We start from the raw sequence: 21801 nt of genomic DNA, 5'->3' as shown, positions 1-21801 counted from the left end.
TTGTGTCAGCCATTTTTTCTTTTTTAGAGTGAACACATACAGTGTCAAAGGTCAACATGGCCAACGCTAGCACTTTGTAGGCCAGTGCTAGTGGATTAGCTTCGCTTCATACTCTCAATGAATGTTTAACTCTTGAACCACCAAATGTTAACAATGCTAGCAGTCATACGCAGGGAAAGATTGTCTTCTATTTAGACAGCTTGTAGGGCTACTTTTATCTTGTGAAATTACTTGTGTGTGAAGAATGTTGGATTTAAAAGCGGTCTAGGTTTTGAACATCAGTGTCTTTTCAGAGATGTGAGATGATCCGTGATTGAGAAATTAACATGGCTGTGAAAATACCTCAGTGACTCAGGTAAACAAGCAGTTGCCTCAGAGCTGAACACAAAAACTATAGAAAAGAGATGAGTCCAGCTTTGGAAAGACTGCCACCATGCAGATACTCGGTCTCGAGCTATGCTTCAATAGCACCTGATCAAGCACCCTCCCCCGTTTCTTCTCTCTCTCTGTCTCCCCTTTTTTTCTCCCCCTAGCCACTCTCAAAGCTTCATGGAGGACAATGTGGAACGTAAATGGCTGATGCACCATCGGCAGTCCGCAGGGTGGCATAGCCAAATGTCCAGAGCCCTCTCTCGTGACGCGATTGGCTGACAAAGGGAGAACTTGGGGCATTGGTCCCATTCTCTTTGCTCAAAGGATGGTGCAGAGCCCCAGCGGACCATGTAAGGAAATGCTGGGTGTTTTTGATTTTTTTGTTTTTTTTTACTTTACTTGGGCCCTCTCTCTCTGATTTGATAACAATATTTTTTTTTTTTATGTGTTTGACGCCTCGTGGTTGGATCTACAATTTACTTTTAAAAGGTAGGCTGGACACATGTTGACGTTTGTTAGCCTACCGAGCATGCAAAGAACAGCTATGCAGTCTGATCAATCAGCAGAACGGAGGAACACAAAGGCCAAGGAAGGCGTGATGCCCAGAATGAGAGAGAGGGGAGGTGTATTGTGGGTAAAATGTATTTCAAAGGTGCTTGACTTCTCTTAAAATTTCAGTCAAAGCTGATTTACTGTCAGAGCATTTATTTCTCTCAATCTCTCTCTCTCTCTTATAGTCTTTTCAAATTACCCTTTGACTCCTCTTCATCTACTCACTCTTTATCTATCTAGGATTATCAAAGCATTATTTAACCAATTCATTTTTACTCCAATTTAGACACACTCGGTCTCTTTCTCGATTCATAGTTTTAGCTCTTCCGTTCGAATCTCTTTCAGACTTTGATTTTAAAGGAAACTAAATATGCACAGCCTAATACAACAAATGAAACTGCTTCAGAACAAAACTCTTGCTTCAATGAAGACTTCTAAAAACCGGACAGAATGTTATTATTTATATTTCTATGATACTGCTTATTCTTACAATAGTATTTAAAGAAATCTCTTCATCAGAAATCTTCCGGAGCAGATATTTATTTCTTGATATAGATAGATGCCTCTATCTAATGGAAGTTCATAAATAATCCATTTTATATGAACCAAGTTTTCTTACTAAGACAATCTTGTGGAGAGAATCATTGCCCTAAAGGACTGTGACGAAAGGGACAAACTTGTGTTTTACCTACTCCCCTTACAGCAGTTTGCACGTTGCTGTGACCTGTGCCCCCCCCCCCCCCCCCCCCCCCCCCCCCCCCCCTTCCTGTTGGTTATAATCATTCAAAACAAAAAAACAAAAAAAGTGGACGGATGTTTCTCGCCCAACAATCGCCATGGAGCTCTCCATTTACGGACGATGTGAAAGTCTTTGGATGAGGACATTCTTATTGTTTTTTCCCCGCTTTCGACTATCCGTCTGTAGGGTTTCAACCGAGCAGAGGATGAACTCTTTGGTTTCAGTTTGGCCACATTTCTGCAGTCAACTTGCTGTAAAACTCCCCATTCATTTCAATGGATGGACCCCACTGACACCAGTCTGAGTTGAAATCCCTGCCATTTCCACTTATGACTGAAGCGACGACAGAGAGAGATATGTTAGAGGTCCTGCTGAAACGAGTGAATGTGTTTGTATATAAGTGTGTGTACTGGCTAAATCTTTGTGTATATACTGGATAAATGTGTATATATGGTATGTCTATGTGTATATACAGGTTGTTTGTATATGCAGAGTGTACAGTTATTTTTCCTCTAATGTTTCTCTCTCTTTCTATGAATAGGTCTTCTCAAGTTACCAATACTGAGGCATGGAAAGGTTTTTAAATGTACCGAGCTATCTGACGCACTTTGTGCACAGACTTAGAATATCAGCAAGGTCTGCATTCTTAGAGCTCTCACACAAGAAGTAACTCACATACTCTTAAGCTTGCACTCATTTTCTGACCAACTCAAAAGCTTTTCTAAGTAGATTTGAGTGACCAAGCAATGTTTGTACATATATAGACTAAGACAATTTTTCCAGAAACCTCCATCTGCATTTCTTTGAAAATTCTCGACCTGTTTTGAGTTCTTGCGTATCTGACTTTCACTTTAGGTTCCTATGGTATATGTTTGCAACGGTTGTCATTCAGAGTTATATATTTATTCCGACAACCCTTATATATTTCTTGAAATTTTGTTCCCCAAAGTCTGCCTCTCATGGAGCCTTCTAACCTTTTGTTAAGATTCGGTTAGACTGGCGAATCATTCCATGAAAGTATACTGTCATTACTTAACATTGCTTGTTTTTGTATAGGTCCTAACTAAATAAGTGTGCCTCCCCCCCCCCCTTTTACTCTTACTAACCTTAGATCCATTAACTCCTCTGGTCACTCATCTTCATACCCCTTGACAAGCCATAGCCCCCCCCCTCCCCAAAACTCCTCTATTGTTGTTTTGACAGGACAGACATTTGGGGATTTTGTGTATATTAATGGAAGAGTGGTGTTGAAGAGTGTATTGCAGTCGTATATGGATTTGTTATGAATGTGGATATTCTGATCATTGAATTATTATTGTAATAATGATAATAATTATTGCCACTTTGATTTTGTTGATTAATTCCTTTGATGCGGTTGATGAAGATGCCATTGTTCCCTTTTTTTTTTTTTTTTTTGGAATACACCGGAATTTATATTTTTCGGGTGGGTGAATCTGGAGATAGAAATACGTAAATAAATAAATAAACAAATAAACAAATAATTAAATTCTTAACCTGCTGTGGAAATGTGTGTTCTGTTTCATAATGCACTAACTTGGGATTTTTCTCAATTTCTCAAAGCAAGCATCCGTTATATATTCAAGCTGGTGATGGTCTATATTTTTGTTATTGTCAGCAAATCACAAGAACACCAATTTTGTCCAAAAACTATTAAAAACACATCAATAAGCCACACTGTTGCACTGGGTGATATGTTCCTTCATTACCATTAACACCGTCATTAATCCACAGCTGAAAATATTCCCCAACAAATGCACCATTTACTCCTGTTTGAGTAACATTTGCTAAAAACTACAGCGCACAGTTTGTTTTAGGAAATCGCTTTTTTACCTGTTTTAAGGTTTTCAGAAGGAATTAATCGATTTGAGACTTAGTGACATATTGTTGATGTTGGCCATGAAATCTGTTGAGAACATCAATCATAAATTACTTTAAAGTAGTTGCTCAGTTGATTAACTAATCGATGAATTAGTCTCACATACTGTATAACCTCACAGCATGCACACCCTCATAACAAAGTTGTGAAATGTAACAAGTCAAACATTTCAACACTTCTAAATAAAAGTTAGGTTATTCATCTGCTTTTGTACCTTTCTTCCAATGTCTGCAATAGTAAGATTAATTTTCTGGACTTACAAGTGTATGGTTGCACACAGTGCTTACTCATCTGGGTCGTGTACATTTCTCCTGCGTCTCAGCGCTGCGATTCTTCTCTCGTTGAGCAGAGCAGATCATTTCCTCACACTCTCCAGCTGAGGTGCTGAGAGTGAGGATGGCATGCAGGCAGGATCTGGGAACTGGGGACTGGACTGAATATAGCGCGCTTGTAATTATCCTCATCCTCCTACACTTAATCGCCTGCAGTTCCTTAGTGGGTTGGCAATTTCTGAGTTTGGACAGAGCATGAAAGAAATTTGCATAATGGAGGAGCAATAAATGGTTCATGCTGTGTAAACAGAACAAACAGAGCTCAACCTGCTCCAGCCCCCCCTAAAGAATGTATATAATATTATTCTGCCAGGTTAAGTATATTCATGAAATAACCTATAAGGTTTTCATTTTTCATGTGCCTATGTAATAACATTTTTCTGGACAATATATACTAAAATTACCTCTTGGAAAGCATCACTACATGTGTACATAGTTACAAACAAAACTATTATAGAGAACCAGCACCTTTATAGAAACTCAATTGTTCTACCTAATTGATACCCCGTACATCTTTCAGTGATTCCCTCCATCATCATCTTCAGTAAATACATCAAAAATACATTAAATCTCTCAAAATGCCATTTATCTGTGAATTTACCATTGCCTTAATAGGGATGTTTTAAAAAAAACGATGATCTTTATAGACCTCTATTGGCAACCAGGAGGAATTACAACAACAGAGTTTATAGTGGCTATGGTCATTGTGCCATAGGGGGAAACAATCGTATTAGTAACATAATAACATTTTCATTAAACTGAAAAAAGACAAGGAGAGCATGCACATGATCAAAGTAAGAATGCAAATTGAGAACTGGAAGAACTGATGTTTGTTTGTGACAAAACCATAATATAATTTGCATACACATGCATATACATATTTAAAAAGTCCTATATTCAAGATTTCTCTTAAAAATATTTACCACAAAATTTCGGAAAATATTAAAGTAAAAGCACTTGTTGCTTCTTGCAGAATGGACCCTTTCACAGAGTTGTATTATTATAATTCAAATGTTTGGAGGCAGCATTTTAATGTTACAGTTTGTTGAGGTGGAGCACGTACTTTATATACTGTTAGATAGTTTAATCTATAGCACACTATCATTTTTTATATTTTATATTCATTCACTATATTTATAGTTTTGTTTTGTTTTGTTAATCTGAAAAGTAACAAGTAATTCCAGCAGTCAGATACATTTTGCGGAGTAACAAGTAGCCTGCAATATTTCCCTAAATGTAGTGTAGTGAAAGTATAAAGCAGTATACATTCTTTAATACAGAATAAAGTTAAAGTACCTGCTGTAAATACAGTAGGCTACTTGAGTAAATGTAGCCTACTTAGTTGCATTCCACTGGATTTCAGACAAACACCCAGGAAAGTAACTTTATAATGTGAAATATTGCATGTTTTACTGCACTTCATTTATTTGACAGCTATCATACTAGTTAATGCAGGCTCAGATTATATATATAAAATACAATATGCCCAACCTTAACCAGCTGCAACAATAATATAATATATATATATATATATATATATATATATATATATATATATATATATATATATATATATATATATATATATATATATATATATATATGTAATATCTGAAATCTTCTTCCACCATCTATTTTCTTTGAATTTCTAGTGGCAAGAGAAATGCTTTCATGAAGATTTTTGGAATTGTATGATCTTTAGACAACCTGGCAACCCCTGATTTCGTCGGGTGACTGTAATCTGTACTCTCGCGGTATTCAGGCGGTCACTGCCTGATAGGAATAATGGCCGCCTTCGTAGCAATGGCTGGAATGGGGAACAACACAAGAGGCATATCAGAGCGTTTTAGCTGACCAGGAAGAGCCTAAATTACCAGGCACCCCCTATTACCTGGTTTCCAGAACGAATGGGTAGAGGGGGTCTTGCCAAAGGACACAAGAAACGAAAGAGACTCGGAGGGAAAGTGAGGAAAGCTAGCGCTACCTTGATAGCTAGCGCTAGCTGCCTATCAACACGGTTGTCACTGCCGGGGGAACAAACCCGAGTAGCCCTGACAACTGCGTGTCGGGAGGGCTGAAGGAAGCGGCGACCAAACGCTGGAGCGTGTGATCAAACGACTAGCTGGTCGCTAATATGAGTGGACCGGGGCAGGACAGTGAGCCAGAGGCGAAAGTCCTTCTCATCAAGAGGCTTTACAGGTAATGTTAAGTTGCCGAGGCCGTTTTGCGTATAGCTAACCAAGGTGCTAATAGAACGTTATTGTGTTGGCTAATTTAGCGCTAGCCAATAATGTTTGCTAGCTCAAGAAAGGCTCCATCTATTCTTCTATTCAGTAACATGTCAACGAAAATGAGTAGCCCAGCATCAGATACATCAGGCCGGGCAGTCTTCATGCTTTGTATAGCTTGTGTTAGCTGCATTTGTTATTAATGTAGTTCCATATTTATGTATATCGTTTTAGTAATATACAACTTAAGAAATGCACAGGTGGGATGAAAAGAACCCTGAGGGCTTGTAAAAAGATTTCACTTAACATTGAAATTAACAGCTGCATTTATGCGTGCCATAAATATTGTTAATGCATCTAAAAGAAAGTTTAGATTAACAGATTCGTTAGAAGTCCTAGTTACAAAGTACCTATCTGTTCATGCTTAGTACAAATACATGAAACAGAAAGGATGGTTGCTAGCATGGTAGCCTGCATTATTGTTTAGATCCTAGCATTAACCTTGTCTTTATGCTAATTAATGCTTTCTTTTTGCCCAATGCCACCCAGGGCTGTGGTTGAGTCTGTGCACAAGCTGGATGTCATCATCGGCAGCAAAGCATCTTACAGAGAGGTCTTCAAGCCGGAGAACATCAGCCTTCGCAACAAGTATGTCCATCTGTCTTAGCAGCAGTTGGTGTGACAGGAAGCAGATGTGTCACTTAAACATCTGGCATAGTTGTTCTGAACATAATTATGGATTTAAACCCGTCAACCAGCTCACCTCCAGTTCATTTAGCTGATAACACTACTTTGCTAGTATGCTGTATGTTCAATAGGGAATGTCTACATCCCATCAGCGCAAATCATGTTCCACTTAGAAGCATTAGAAACATGTCTAATGTACACATGCTTCAATTATGAATTGGAATATATGTCTGAGAAATTTTGATCGCTGCAAGACTAAAGATAAAAGATAAACACACCAATTTGTGCTCAAGTCTTACAACCTGTGAACAGGCTTGCGGTTGTGATTTATTGATTATATCATACTGGATACATTTAACCCGAAAGCTCCGAAAGAGGAAGTTGGAGGTAAATGTCAGAATGACACTTGGCCGTGTGTCTACTCTTCAGACAGAGAGACAGATGGTATCTTGTTTGTTTCACTCTTAGGAACCAACATGCACTCTAAAAAGTGGACTAGACGGGTCTTTATCGTGGTCAGGCTGCATGTAGAGCCTAAGCGACTGGCTGGAATTATTAGCCAGAAAATGAATTGACAACTACTTTGCTAATTGTGTGAATAACTTTCCAAGTAAAGAAGCCAAATATATCCTAATTTCAGCTTCTAAGTGTGAAGATGAAGATGAGTTTAGCCCCTCTGTGCAAGGTGAGGCTTGAGTTCTTGAGTATTGTCTTATATTATCCGCTTTGGCATTGAAGGATAGGAGAAGCATCTCTAAAAAGGAAATAATGACAAATACTTTGTGTACTTGCCTAACTGGATTAACATAATGTTGCCCGCACACATAAAGTGCAGACTGAGATTTCACAATATTCTGGTGAACAACTCTTGACTTCTGAATCAGTTTACACAGACCGTATCAGTCACAGAAGGGAAAGGCATCCTTATCAGTGATTGTTGCCTGACAGTACCAGAATAATCAGTTGTCACTGAGGTAGTCTCCATGAAGTAGGGCTGCAACTAATAATACTTTGTACATTATTGATTCGTCTGCAGATTATTTACTGGATTAATCACAAAAAAAATACCCACCATTCAAGTTTATATCCCGCAAGGTGTTTCTGCTCTGCGTAGTCCGACCTGTTCATGTGAAATTAGGTTGAGTCATTGGTCCACTTGTCAAACCGGTGACCCAACTACCTCTTTAATTTAAGCATGTGTGTATCTGTTTCTATCTGTGTGTGTTTTCAGGTTGAGGGAGCTCTGTGTGAAGCTGATGTTTCTCCACCCAATTGACTACGGCCGTAAGGCTGAGGAGCTGCTCTGGAGGAAGGTTTACTATGAGGTCATTCAGGTTATCAAAACCAACAAGAAGGTAACTGTCTCTGCAGCTGTGGGGGGGGGGGAACACCCCTCTCATTGCATGTGTTAGCCAACCAGTTGTTCTGTTGTTAGCTGGGTCCTTGGTGCGTGTTACTGCATATGTTAAAAAAAGTTGTATAAACAGAGAGCTGTGCAAAATCAGACAAATGTGACTTGAGGTAGCTTCTGACTACAAGTTTGAAAATGAAAAAAATTAATCTGGCAGTGTGAGTTTATCAGTCCTGTGTAGCCCGTTCCTCATCTCTGTTTTAGGTTAGCGGCTCGAGGCTATGTTAGCCACTATTAGCGTAGCACTTGAATCTACAAACAAACTGTCATCGTTAGAGTTACATTGTGGGTAATATAGGTGTCTCCACTTGGAGGACTAGTCTTATAAAGCTCATAATATTCATTATTCATTAGTTTGCCATTATTGATATTTATGAACGTTGTAATGGTGTACAGTATATTTTAGTTTTTCATACTTTTGTGCCCTTTTGATACTCATTGCAAACTTCAGCATGTTATGCAACGAAAATCCTTTTTATTATTGTTCTGTTCATATCTTTAATGTATTGGCTCCTCTCTTTTCCTCCACTGTAGCACATTCACAGTCGCAGCGCTCTTGAGTGCGCCTACCGTACACACCTGATCGCCGGCGTAGGTTTCTACCAGCACCTGCTGCTCTACATCCAGTCACATTACCAGCTGGAGCTGCAGGACTGCATCGACTGGACCCACGTCACAGACCCCCTGATAGGTCAGACACAAGTTCACACAAAGACAACAGATATAGAACAGTCAAACATGCAAGCAGCATCTAATCTCTTACTCAATGTTTGTCAGAAAGATGTGTAACATTAACATGTGCTTGTAAATATGATTGCCCATATTTACCTATTGCAATTTAGTTTGTTTTTAGTTTTTAATAAACTATTCTAGTGAGAAATTAACCTTAACTCACAGACAGATAGCTTTTTCTTTCCCATTCATCACGGTATTACGAGTGTTTTGAAGCCTGTACATTTAATATTCAAACTCTCTGAAAGCGGCCACTGGAAACGCCATTTGCAGCTGGTATTAAAATGTCCTTTCACACTCCGGATAATTAATAGCGTGATCACACCATTGCATTTAGACCAGGTGTTTATGTGTCTATTGTCTGAGTTCAGTCTCATCAGATGTCAGTGTTCCCTTGCACTATGCAAAGCAGACAAATGGGTGGAGAAGAGCCAAGTCAGTCTATTGTCAGCAAAGACAAACAGACGCAGGTGCAGGGTCACCCAAGTGTGTGGAGTTGTGCAGCTGATACTCGTCCTTTTCCTCAGATGCCATCAGACAACAGGGGCTAACGGGTAAATAGGGTCCGTAATTCTGTCTTCCAGCATAAAGTGAAAGTTTATCAATAAACATAAATCTCCTTTGCCACTTGAAACAAAAGCACATGTGGACATTAACAGAGAAGCAGAGCTACAAGTATTATCTGGGTGCTGTCTCAGCATTCAGTCCCTCTGCTGCTTGGAAATTGTTGCTTTGCTGAGATTTTAGCTTGTTCTTCTGTTGCATAACTCAAAGTAATTTTGGGTAAGTGCATTAGCTAAATGCTTGAAATGGAAGAAAAGAAAAGAAACGTTGCGTAATTGTTCCTCACAGGCCGAAAGAAACCCGTGTCAGCCACCCCCAAGGAGATGGAGTGGGCACAGATGGCCTGTCATCGCTGTCTGGTCTACCTTGGAGATCTAGGTAACAACATAATAGAATATGCAATCATTTCATCTCTTTACCCAGCTTGTAGGGGTGTGAGGCAGCATGTGTGTGTCATTCAGCGTGGGAAATGTTGGCATGGCTATAGAGTATAATTGGCAGTAGGCTGTTTGGTTGCTTTAGACTTCTATGATACAGAGATATTTAGTATTTTAAATTGACTTTACATTATTATGCTGAAAATTATTGAGCAAGTGAAGTTATGTCTGCACCATTTTCAGTTTGCCTTTGATAGAAAAAAGAAAACTGAAACGAGTCAGTGAACATTTTATATTTTAGCCAAAGTTTTATCTTGTTAACAGTTATTGTTAAATGTTCCTGTTATTAATGTTTCCTCTGCAGCCCGTTATCAGAATGAACTTGCTGGAGTGGAGGCTGAGCAGCTGGCAGAAAGGTTTTACCATCAGGCGCTGTCTGTCATGCCACATGTGGGTGAGTGACTGCATTGTAGGATTTTTTAACACAGCACTTTGCTGTTGCCATGGTCAGAGAGAACATTGGAAAGTTTATGTTTTCTGGGCTTGAAGAGTGGCAGGAATACTTTGTTTCTAAAAAGTTGTGGAAATGCTTTCATCAGACGTGATTCTTTTAGTAGCCAGAATAACGCTACACTTCTAGAAGGAGTAATTTGACATTTGAGGAAATACTCTTATTGGCTTTCTTTCTGAGATTTAGAACCATACAGCTCTTACATCTGTATGCTAAATAAGAACACTGAGCCAGCAGCTGCTTAGCTTAGCTTAGCTTAGCTTAGCTTAGCTTAGCTTAGCTTAGCATAGCCTAAAGACTGGAAACTCTGCTCTGTCCAAGGGCAACAGAAATCCTTTATTTGTTACACCAAGAAAGGGACCGTGCAGATAAAAGACAACATTAGATAAGTAGGCTAACGTATTAAATAAAAGGGGCAAACACGTGTAGTAAAATAAAATAAGTAAACCAAATTCATCTACCAGCATCTCTAAAGCTCAGTAATTAACACATTATCGTTTGTTTGTTTATTTTTACAAAAACCCAGGTATAATAACAGCAACTTGCCATTTTACAGGGTTCTGTGCCAGACTATTTCTTGTCCAGAAGCAGTAACATTTAAGCTAGAATCTCCACTGGTTATTATATATAATATCATATTAGTATTATTATCCTTTTTACTCTTTGGTTTTTGTCCAGATTATGCAAAAACGGCTATAATGTGTTACTCAGCTAACTTTAGAGGTGCTTAAAGCTGGAAATTGTACTTTGATCAGAAACATATGCTTTAGTGGGATCGCTGATTTATTTGTGAGCTTTATTTTAACTGGACAAACTCAAACAATTAGCTTCTATGAAGCTACTAATTAAAACTAGCACTGCAACATTTTTGGCATGCATCATATATGTTTTTCAGACCTTAGGTAATCCTTCTCAGTCCACAGCAAGGAAGCTCCAAAAATGAATGTTAACTTGTTCCTCCATTTCCTTCACCGGTCTACAGGAATGCCTTTTAATCAACTTGGCACACTGGCAGGGAGCAAGTTCTACAATGTGGAAGCCACCTACTACTACCTACGCTGGTGAGCAATGTTTATGTACAATGACCTGTGATTTTAACTTTTGAACCACAACCTAATAATAAGATAATTATCTGTGCTAGCATCCAATCAGAAGCCCCCTTCGAGGGCGCCTATGGCAACCTGAAGCGCCTGTTTGACAAAGCTGCCAAGATGTACCACCAAGTGAAGAAGCAGGAAATGAAGAAGCTCTCTCCATCGCGACAAAGGTGAGGAGGATTCACAGGATTTCGCAATTAATTAATTCCAGAGCAGGAACATTTCCAAAGAAACGCACATCCACAAGAGTCCTCTTTCAATTGTTTTCACTGGCTTGCCTGGTAAAAATCACTCTGGCTTCACTCTGCTGACATCCCAGAGTCATTTTAATCTAGTCCCAATTGACATCTGGGGTTTCACATAATTACAAACTTGCTCGCCCGCAATTTGAATCACAAAGGCACTCCTAGCAGTGGTGGGATAATCAGCATCTCTCTGCAGATGGGATTAGATAATTGATGATCCCTGTGGGGAAATGATATTGTTGCTTCAACAAAAGTAACAGCAATCTGTAAGAACAAAAAGGCAAATACGCACACAAATGAATCATGTAAAATCAGCATTTCAAGAGATAATGCCCCGTGTGGAGAAGAAATAAACTCTGTAAAAGAGTGTAGATAGAGGTAAAGTCATGTTGCTTGTCCATTATGGGATTATTTTTTATTACCACTGTGCATCGAGTAAATAAGATTAAGACATTATTTTGCTGCCTGGACAGAAAACAATGCTGTTTTTAGTTTTAGTGCACTACATTATGAGTTCATACTCATTTTACCCGAAGAAATTGTGACGGCAGGAAAATGTTTTCCACCAACATAAATGTTTCTCACCTTGTTATCCACATTTTGGTAAAAAGTTTATTTGCTTTCATGAAGTTAGATAAGGAGATTGATTCTGCACTTGTGTCATTTTGACATTTGTTTGTGTACAAATTACACAAACAAGATAAAACATTATTTATCTTTGGATAGACCAGGCTATCTGTTTCCCTGCTTCCAGTTTTTATACTAAAGGCTGCTGCCTCTAACTCTATATTTAGCCTACAGACATGAGGGTATCGATCAGCGTATTTCCCAAAATGTCCAGCTATGCCTTTAAACATTCTCTATTTTTATATGTTCTCTTGTTCTTATTACTCAGAGGACATAGACTGTCTTAGCAATAAACACTTTGCAACAACACACCACTGTTTCCATAAAAACATAACCACATGCACAGATGCCTCTCAACACACAAGAATGGTAAATGGAGACAAAATTCTTAGAAAATCCCCAAAAATCATATTTATGTTATATATGATTTCCATAATTTCACTATGATTTCTTTCTGCAGATCAAAAGACATTAAGCACCTCCTGGTGAGCTTCATGTACCTTCAGAGCCTGCTGCAGCCCAAGAACAGGTGAATGCGTGTGCTGTCACTCACTTCCTGTCTTGCGTCACACATTTCCTCCTCTGTTTTTACAACCGCAGTCTGTTATGCATGTTTAATTATTGTCAAATGAATCTATAGTATCTAACCTCTTACATGCAACAGTGGTATCACAGTCATACATTTGGTGTTGTGAAGTGTGGACAGAGTGTTGACTGCCTGTAAAAATGGACAAACAAACTGCGTTAACTAGCAACAAAATGTGCTTGTAGTTCATGAGCAAAATTGAGCATATCATGAAACCTGGTCACTCTCTTGGTCCACTGCACCGCTACAGTGTTCTAATAATAATCCTTGGATTATTCATTGTTAGTTTGTGTTTGTATTTTGAGTGCATCCTTTTCATTCTGTTGCTTCCCCTCCTCTGTCTGTATGTAGTCTAATGGAGACGGAGCTAACGTCTCTCTGCCAGTCGGTGCTGGAGGACTTCAACCTGGTGCTGTTCTACCTGCCGCCGGCGCCACATGGCGGTGCTCACCACTCCCTCAGCGAGGAAGAGGAGGAGCAGCAGCAGCAGCACGCTGACAGCTCCTGCCCCGTGCTGCCTGACACCCTCGTCTTCAAGATGGTGGTCACTTGTCTGATGGTTGTGCACAGCCTGAAGAGGGGAGGTTAGTGTGATGTTAAGCCTGTTGTGTATTTCATCATTTATTGTGTTCGGAATACATTTTGATATTGAATATATAACTATAACAGAGTAATGAACTTTTGTTTTTAAGTATAATTTTAAAAGCATTTTATTATCATCTTTAGTTGTCTTGTATTAAAATAAGATGAGGATTAGAATAAGAAGACACCAACCAGACTCAATTGTATTATTGTGTTAGCCAAAAAGGCAAAACAACGCTGTTAAAAACACCCTCTAAAGTTGTCCAAGTTTCTTGCCATCAAGATGGATCTGTGATGAATTGACTCCCAAACATCACTAATTCGAAACTTCAGATATAAATCTGAAGAAAGTGATAGGAAAGTAACTACACATGATTTGTACTGCCATAGGAAGTGCTGTTTTGTGGCAATTATCTTCAGAAACTTGAGTATAAAACAGAAAAAGTAAGTGAATAATGTTTTTGTCACTCACAAATGTTGTATTGCGTCTTCAGGGTCGAAGCAGTACAGTGCGTCCATAGCTTTCACTCTGGCGCTGTTCTCCCATCTGGTGAACCACGTCAACATTCGGCTGCAGGCTGAACTGGAGGAAGCGGAGAGCCAGGTGCCTCCACTTCACACTGAGGTCACAGGTGAGAGAGGAAATCCCTGTCTCCATACACAACACAAACACAAATGCAGCCGCAAGTTGGTTCAATCTCCCAGTCAGAGTCTGCCACAATGATCAATGTGTCAATCCCAGTGTATTCTCATTAGCAACATTCTTTAGGATTTCTGCTGCTTTTGTGGTTTAAAATGTCATCTTTTGGGAGGACTACAGCTGTGTGTGAAGTCGAGAGCAATTTAAAAGTCGAACACATTCATTCAGTCTTTGTGACATGCTTATTTGTTTTGTAATATAAAATATGTAGGAGTAAGACATTTTATTCAGACATCTTTCACAAACAAGCTGAATGAAAACAGAGAAGGCAAAACATTTTCTTTTCTCATCTAGATGACCTGGAGATGAGGGATTTGTCCGCTCCAGTGACGGATCGCTCTGATGAAAAGCCTCTGCAGAATGGCTCCCTGGAGCAGGAAGATGGGGAGGAGGAGAAGAATGAAGATGGCTCTGAAAGGGCTGGTGCCAAAAAGGTTTGCAGTGCGGAAGAACAGCGCAAGTCGGAAGAAGAGAAACAGAGACAGAAGAAGAAGTACACTCGCCTCTCTAGAATCCGTAGACGCCGCTGCGCCCGCAAGGACACTCGGGGAGAGGATGAGAGCGACCTGAGCGAGGGCTTCGAGAGCGAAGAGGACGAAGATGAGGATGACGAGAGGAGGCGTCATGCTGACTCTACATCTGCCACCACGACAGGAACCCCGCTCAACCCTCCATCCATCAGGAAGGAGGCCAAGAGAAGAGAGGAGGGCAGCTGGGGGAGTGGCTCAGAGGAAGAGGAGGAGGAAGGCGGAACGGCATTCGATGTAGAGACCGACTCGGACATGAACAGCCAGGAGTCTCGCTCGGACCTGGAAGACATCGAGGACACGGAAAACTCAGACAACTTGGAGGGTCAGGCGCGGGAACACCAGGACGAAGAGGAAGATGAAGATCAACCCAAGGAGGAAGGAGGCGACGGCGATACACCTCCGGCCACTAACGGGCCTCTCTTGCCCAGCGACTCCAGCATCAGCAGCAACCTCCAGGCCATGTCTTCACAACTCTTTCAGGCAAAGCGCTGCTTCCGTCTGGCGCCGACCTTCAGCAACATGTTGTTGAGGCCTCAAGCCGCATCTTCCCCGGGTATTCCCACCCCTACTGAGGTCTCTGCTCCCCCCTCCCAAGAGACGCCCCCGCCTCCTGGGGATTCGCCCTGTGATATAAACCCTGGTACTGCCAATGGAACCACTGAAAATGGTAATCTGCTTTTTGCCTCAATGTTACATGTCATGCGTCTTTTATTTGTGTGCTTTTTTCCCCCCAGTTGCTCAAACTTGTCTTCTTTGCTTAATTATTGTGTCACCTCTAGATTTGGACTCGGACTCGGAAGGCAGCCAACACAGTACTCAATCAGTACCTAGTGAGAAAACGCTCTTAGAGAAGCTGGAAATCCTGACCAATCAGGGCTTGATCCAGGTGGTGAAGGTCTTTGTCGATTGGCTAAGGACAAACACCGACATTATCCTCATGTGTGCACAGGTGTGTAGAATGTCCTGCTTTTATAACCTATGAAACATTGACATTTCAGGAGTATATTTAACAAACTGGTTCACCCTGCAGAGTTCTCAAAGCCTGTGGAACCGACTCTCTGTGCTGCTCAACCTGCTACCAGATGGCAGCAAGATGCTCGAGGCTGGTGAGTTACCGCACAAAGATTTAGACTCCGGTATAGCTCAGTCGGCACAGGATAGAGTACAGTTTTTATTCCTTTGAGATGCTGGGTCAAGACATCACCTAAACCACTCATTTACTGCTGTTAGACTTTTTTGGAAATGCCTGTATTTGCATTCCTGACGAGAGTTGGATGAAGGGATTGATATCGACACTCAGTATAATAAATCTGCCTGCCAGCACCTCCCAAGTCTTACTAAGGAAAAATGTTTTTATCAGTGGCAGGCCAACTGTTTCCCTCTATTTACAGTCTTTATTCAGCGTGCAGACATGAGGAATCGGTCTTCTCATCTAACTTTCCAAAAATGTTGAACTATTTCTTTCAATAAGTGTTCAAAGAACAGTTCAATCAAATGTCCTTATATTTTCATGCTGTTTGATGAAAGGATTATTCAGCATGGGATTTTCCATGTTAATAGATTTTATGTATAAAGTCATATGATATTTATTATGTCCATATCCTGTGGCTCTTCTTTCATCCCTGTACTTAATGCACTAACTTAATAAACAGTGCTAATACTCAGTACTGACTGCTCTGAGTCTGCAGCTTATTTATTTATGTATCCATGTGTGTGCTGCAGAGCTTGGTCTGAACGCCGAGGTGACAGAGCTGTTAAATGAGTGTGAACAGCCCGGTTTGGTCCAGAGTCTGCTGCTGCCTGAGGATTTGGCTCTGCGACACCTGCCTGCTCTCAACGTAGCTCACCGCCGTCTTGATTTTACTCACCGCAACCCCTCCCTCAGCTCCCTACAGGAGGTACACACACACACACACACACACACACACACACACACACACACACACACACACGGATACACACAGGATTCATCTTTTACAGATGTTCAGTGTTTGTTAAAAACACCAAAAGGCATCAGCTTCACCATGCCAATCACCATTATCGTAGAATCGACACATGTTTTGTTGCCTTTTTTTTTTTTCTAAGCCCGTAAATTTGCAACTATTAAAAATATTTTTTAATATCCTCGACAAACCTGTTTTCAGTAATTACTGACATCTATACACAGATTCCAAACCTAATGTACTTTACATTCTCACTCACTACGCAGTGCATGGTGGAGGTGACACAAATTGCCACTGCTTTAAAACATATGTGCCAGATTTAATAAAATGAGCTCAATAACAGCTGAAAAGATTAGTCGACCAGGGAGAAAATTAATTGGCAGCTATGATGATTGGTTAATCGTTTAAGCTGCTTTTGTTTGTATAAATATATTGATTAACGCAGCTTGAACCTGAAGCGTATTAAAACACGCATTTGGTTGGTTACACACTCATTAGTTGGGGTAAAGGTCCTTTTTTTTTAAGTTACTTTATCCAACACAATATTTCATAATCAAACATAACCGAAAGCTTTAAAAGCACTTTCTTCTTTCGCTTCCCTACAGTGTGTGGTGCGAGTGTGTTGCATCCGCAGTTTTGGCCACTTCCTGACGAATCTCCAGGGCAACGTGCTTCACTTTAACCCGGAGGCGGGCATCTTCACCAGCATCAGCCAATCCGAACAGGATAATCTGGTGCAGCAGGCAAAGGCCCAGTTCCGAATGGTGAGTGACTGAACAGAACAACGAGGAAGAAGAACCACAGGGGACTGCATTCAGTCAAGTCTCATTATTGTGCGCAGTTTAGACAGGGAAACTGGTGTTGTTGTTGTGTAACTATTGAACTGAATAAATGTTTAATTAATGACCTGGAGCCAAAATGTTTTTTGATTTGTGAGCAAAGCTGCTGTCCCCTTTTTGTTTAGTTTTCTTTAATGTTGACGCTCCTGTCTTTATCTTTATTTGCCCAGGCTGAAGAGGAGGCTCGGCGAAATCGCTTGATGAGGGATATGGCCCAGCTTCGACTACAGGTTTTTAATATTATCACTCTTTCAGCTGACTGTTTACCGTGTCTGTGTTTCCCTTTGAAATCTGAGTGGTGATGCAGCGTAGACACAGCTGTGTGCGGATGCAGTCATCACTGCCCAGAGTTCCCGGTCTTTTTTTGAGAGATATAAAATGTTGTTAAATGTGTTTGTGTATGGAAATCAATTTAATAAAAATATAGAAAGATTGTATCGTTACCCTTTGTATTGAGTTTAAGATCCACTTTGTGAAGAGTAATGTTCGCTGGAAGGCACATGGTTAGTCGTCATTAACATGAACCAGCTGACGTCTAAATCTCACTTAACATTCACCAAAGTAATCTGGTGCAAACTGTATAGGAACCCTGAGATATTAGAATTATATTTCTGAGCATAAAACCCACATGTACATGTTACATTATTTGCACACTATCAGCTGTTGGATCCGTCTGTTCCTTACAGTTGGAGGTGTCGCAGCTAGAGGGCAGCCTTCAGCAGCCTAAGGCCCAGTCGTCCATGTCTCCCTACCTGGTGCCAGACACAGCTGCTCTCTGCCAGCATCTGAACCTCATCCGGCAGCTGGCCGGCAGCGGCTGCTTCATCATCATCATCCCACGGACAGGTCAGTGCGCTGAGCAGCATGCTGTGTTGTGTTCAGGCTCCTGTGTGTAGCATAGTAAAAAGAAAAAGGTAGATGGTGGGGATTCAGGGATTTGCAGGGACTGATGATCTCAGACTTTACCATAGAGAGGGACAATTATATTACAGACTACTCCTTTATTGCTGGACTTTTGAGCATTATGTCGCCCTTTAATGTACGTTCAACTATTTGTATTGTGCTGTTGATTTAAATTCACAAAACTAAAAAGAATTATACAAAACATGTCTGTGCTGACGAGGTGATTATTCAAGCGGTCAACGGACAGAACATTTGAAAGTCATTTTGATGATAAGTGATTCGTCACGGTCTTAAACATGTCACTGGTGATGTGGCAGCTTCTATCCAGCAGGGCGTAGATGACGACTCCAACAACCATGAATGTGCCCGTTTGAGCACTCGACCGTTGCAATGATCTCGATATTTTAACCAAAATAAGTAAAACTGTAGCTTTTAATAGTAATTGTCTTTCTTACACCAACTTCACACAGTTGGTGTATGATTTAAAGTTAAAGTCTGTTTGCTAACGTGACGGGTATTTAATCCGGACTACTTCTGTGCGTGTTGCAGTGATTGATGGACTCGACAGGTTGAAGAAGGAAAATGCGGGTGCCAGGGATGGTATCCGCTTCTTGGAGTCTGAGTTTCGCAAAGGCAACAGGTGAGTGTTTGCATTACATGTGAGGTGACCGAAACCTCGCTTACACTCCTAAAAAAAATCCCTTATTTTGGAGGATGTCTTAAATATTGTGTATCACATCCCTCTGTAGGTATATACGCTGCCAGAAGGAGTCCGGGAGAAGTTTTGAAAGAGATAAAGTGAAACGTCAGGACATCGAAGCCTGGTAAACCTTGCTCTCCGTCTACAGTTGCCTCCTTTTGTTTTCTTACATGTACTATGTAATGTTGGATGAGTAGGACTTGTATTTTGATTCCATCCTGTTTCTTTAATCCTCTAGGCATTTATACAAGATGGTGGACAGCTGTCGTCAGCTCACAGTCTCCCAGAGCAACGGAGATGAAGATACAGCCGGCATGGTGACCATTCTCACCGACCATCGCGTTGAAGAGCTGTGCACTCAGTCAGCAGCGATGAAGGTCAGTCACTTATGTTATTTTGTTACATTACAGAGCGGAACAAACACTTGAGAAGTTGACATTTTCCACCACGACTATTAAAGCTTAATGGATTTCAGTTTCTGCTACAGTGCTTCTTCTTTTTATCGCCTCTCTTCCTTTTTAAAATCTAGTTTTGTCATAGTTTAGATTACGTCATAGACTTCACCCTCAATTTTAATACAGATCCCGAAGCCATCTGTTTATTTTTTTAAGGGGGGGGGGGGGTTGAGATGTTGGATCCAGCAAGCACTTAAAGCACACTTATGGTTTTTACATTTGACAGACATTATTTAATCTTCTCTCAAAAGACATGTGTTTTAGAAAAACATTTGCATAATCGAGGACAGGTTTTGTTTGTCATGTTTTGTATAAATCTGCATGTCTTTTTTTTTTTTTCTGTCCCCCCCCCCCCCCTGCCAGGTGGCGATCCAGGCGGTGGGCTCTGCGGGCATGGAGCTGAAGAACATCGTGGAGTTCTACCGGCAGTGGAAGGAGATTGGCTGAGAGGTCTGACGGGGGCAGCTGTCGGCGCTGCGAACAGCTGATCGATCACAACACTCGCTCCCTCTCTCTCTCTCTCCCACTCTTTTGCTCTGTGTGTATCTGCGTCTCCAAAGGCAAAAATCAACTCAAAAGAAAGCTGAACCGAAGGAAAGAGTTAAAGCTTAGAGTGGCGGAAAAGTTAAAACAGTGGAGTAAAAAAAAAAAATGCGGGCGTACTGGCGCTATAAGAAAGAGCAGATCTCCCACCTCCCAATCCTAAACATAAAGAGTGATCCCAAGTGGTCGGGGTGCGGAAACGGTGGGGGTACGCTACACAACTTTTAAGTGCCCCTGGTTCACACCCTAACCAGGAATACACTGTATATGTTAGCAAACGAGTACATACGTGTCGAGAGAGAAATCGTACCACACATAAACACATTCGCGCTCAGATGAATCCATATAGATGTTTAGAGCAGTGGTATGGGTTTTTTGTTCGCTCCTTCCCGTTCCCTTCAGTCTTTATTTGAGAAAACAGGGTAAAGAATGTACGAGTCGAGTAGGGCTGCCCTTTTTTTGGAAAGTCGAGGGTGTATGAAGACATCTTTTTAAGATGGAGGAAACACACTCTGTCCACCTGACTCCCGAGGCTTCCAGCCCTACCAAACAAACCAGGCGTCTCACAGCTCACAGGCCTCTAGGAAAGTTTGAGGAAGACAAATGTACACTTCTCCGGGATCGGTTTCTTTCCTATGTGGCTCTTTTTTTTTTTTCCTTAATTGGTTTTGTTTTTGCTTTATTTGCAGTGTACTTTTGTGACCAGTGACTTATGTATTGTTCTATCTCTGTATGAGAAGAAGAAAGAAAAACATGACAGGTGTTGCCCTGTTAAACGTTTTAATTTGGATTTTATTTTTGTACCCAAATAATGTTGTTTATTTTGCTTTTTGTAAGCTAAATCTGAATGAAATGTGCAAGAATGTTTAAGGGGAAGGGAAGGGATCGTTGTCGTGTGTTGATCCACTGAACAAATCCTTCAGTTCTGATAATTAAAAAAGGAACCTATAATCCAGAATATATTTATCAAGGTGTCATGTTAGAGGGAGGTAGGAGCCGATTCACCTCATGTTGTAGCGAGTCATCGAGGAGGCTCAGAAGAGATGGGCCGGCTGACTTTTCCCAGAGGAATGTGGGTTGTGTTTGGACCCCTGTAAACTCCTGAAATGTGTCCCATTTTCATCACCATTTCCATAGTGACTGTCCCATCATGCACAGTGCAAAAGAAAACCAGTATTTGTGTGTGGCCATGCATTGAACAATAAAAAGAAACGTATAAAATGACTTATTTTCTACTCTTACTATTCCTCTATCATAAAATGAATTATACGAGCCCTGCACCAGACGTGCAGCTGAGATTCATCACTAGTACTACTCAGCCTCTGAAAACAGTCGTGTCATTTCTTCTGCGGCTCTGAAGGGAGATTAAAAACAACGCATGGGGCTGTGTTGGTGAAGGCTTGGTAGTTCATGTACCGGTGGGACATGAAATACAATCCAGTAAGTCTTCTCAGGCGCCAAAACACAGCACAGGGGTTTATAATGAGACCTGAAACCTCCATGTGCAGTGTCTCTACGGACTTCTCCCAAACTAGGTCTCCATGTGCCATTCTTTTTGTTTTTTTTCTTCCAACTCTTGTGTTCCTCTCTGTCCCGGGCCCCATGCCCACCACTGACCGAGCACGCAGAATAAATAACCAATCCCCTCG

General features: G+C 40.9%; 2 protein-coding genes across 4 annotated transcripts in view; both read left to right on the top strand.

Annotated features, from left to right (window-relative positions):
- LOC115021005 (ras/Rap GTPase-activating protein SynGAP-like) overlaps positions 1-3363 on the top strand; it is a 40617-nt gene extending 37254 nt beyond the window's left edge. The window contains exon 21 of the mRNA XM_029451117.1: positions 534-3363. Within this exon, the coding sequence (XP_029306977.1) occupies positions 534-651 (118 nt within the window). The 3' untranslated portion in view covers positions 652-3363. The remainder of the gene's footprint in view (positions 1-533) is intronic.
- A 2279-nt stretch (positions 3364-5642) lies between these two features.
- Positions 5643-21376, top strand: smg5 (SMG5 nonsense mediated mRNA decay factor). Of its 3 annotated transcripts, none has more exons than XM_029452100.1 (22): positions 5643-6091; positions 6670-6768; positions 8039-8162; positions 8753-8909; positions 9803-9892; positions 10256-10345; positions 11385-11463; positions 11544-11669; positions 12832-12900; positions 13309-13541; positions 14034-14171; positions 14534-15436; positions 15549-15718; positions 15800-15875; positions 16492-16667; positions 17318-17476; positions 17722-17781; positions 18238-18397; positions 19004-19094; positions 19204-19278; positions 19393-19531; positions 19973-21376. In XM_029452100.1, exons 1-22 carry the CDS (start codon positions 6027-6029, stop codon positions 20054-20056), a joined length of 3363 nt encoding a protein of 1120 aa, XP_029307960.1. In that variant the 5' UTR covers positions 5643-6026; the 3' UTR covers positions 20057-21376. The 3 variants fall into 3 exon arrangements, with proteins under 3 accessions (XP_029307960.1, XP_029307959.1, XP_029307961.1); XM_029452099.1 differs by having other exon boundaries at positions 17722-17782; positions 18206-18397; XM_029452101.1 differs by lacking the exons at positions 5643-6091; positions 6670-6768; positions 8039-8162; positions 8753-8909 and adding an exon at positions 9375-9504 and having other exon boundaries at positions 17722-17782; positions 18206-18397.
- The last annotated feature ends 425 nt before the right edge of the window (positions 21377-21801 follow it).

Source organism: Cottoperca gobio, chromosome 16 (assembly GCF_900634415.1).
Source record: "Cottoperca gobio chromosome 16, fCotGob3.1, whole genome shotgun sequence".
Lineage (NCBI taxonomy): Eukaryota > Metazoa > Chordata > Actinopteri > Perciformes > Bovichtidae > Cottoperca > Cottoperca gobio.
The sequence above is the reverse complement of the archived record's forward strand: the minus strand, read 5'-3'. Positions and strand labels throughout refer to the sequence as shown.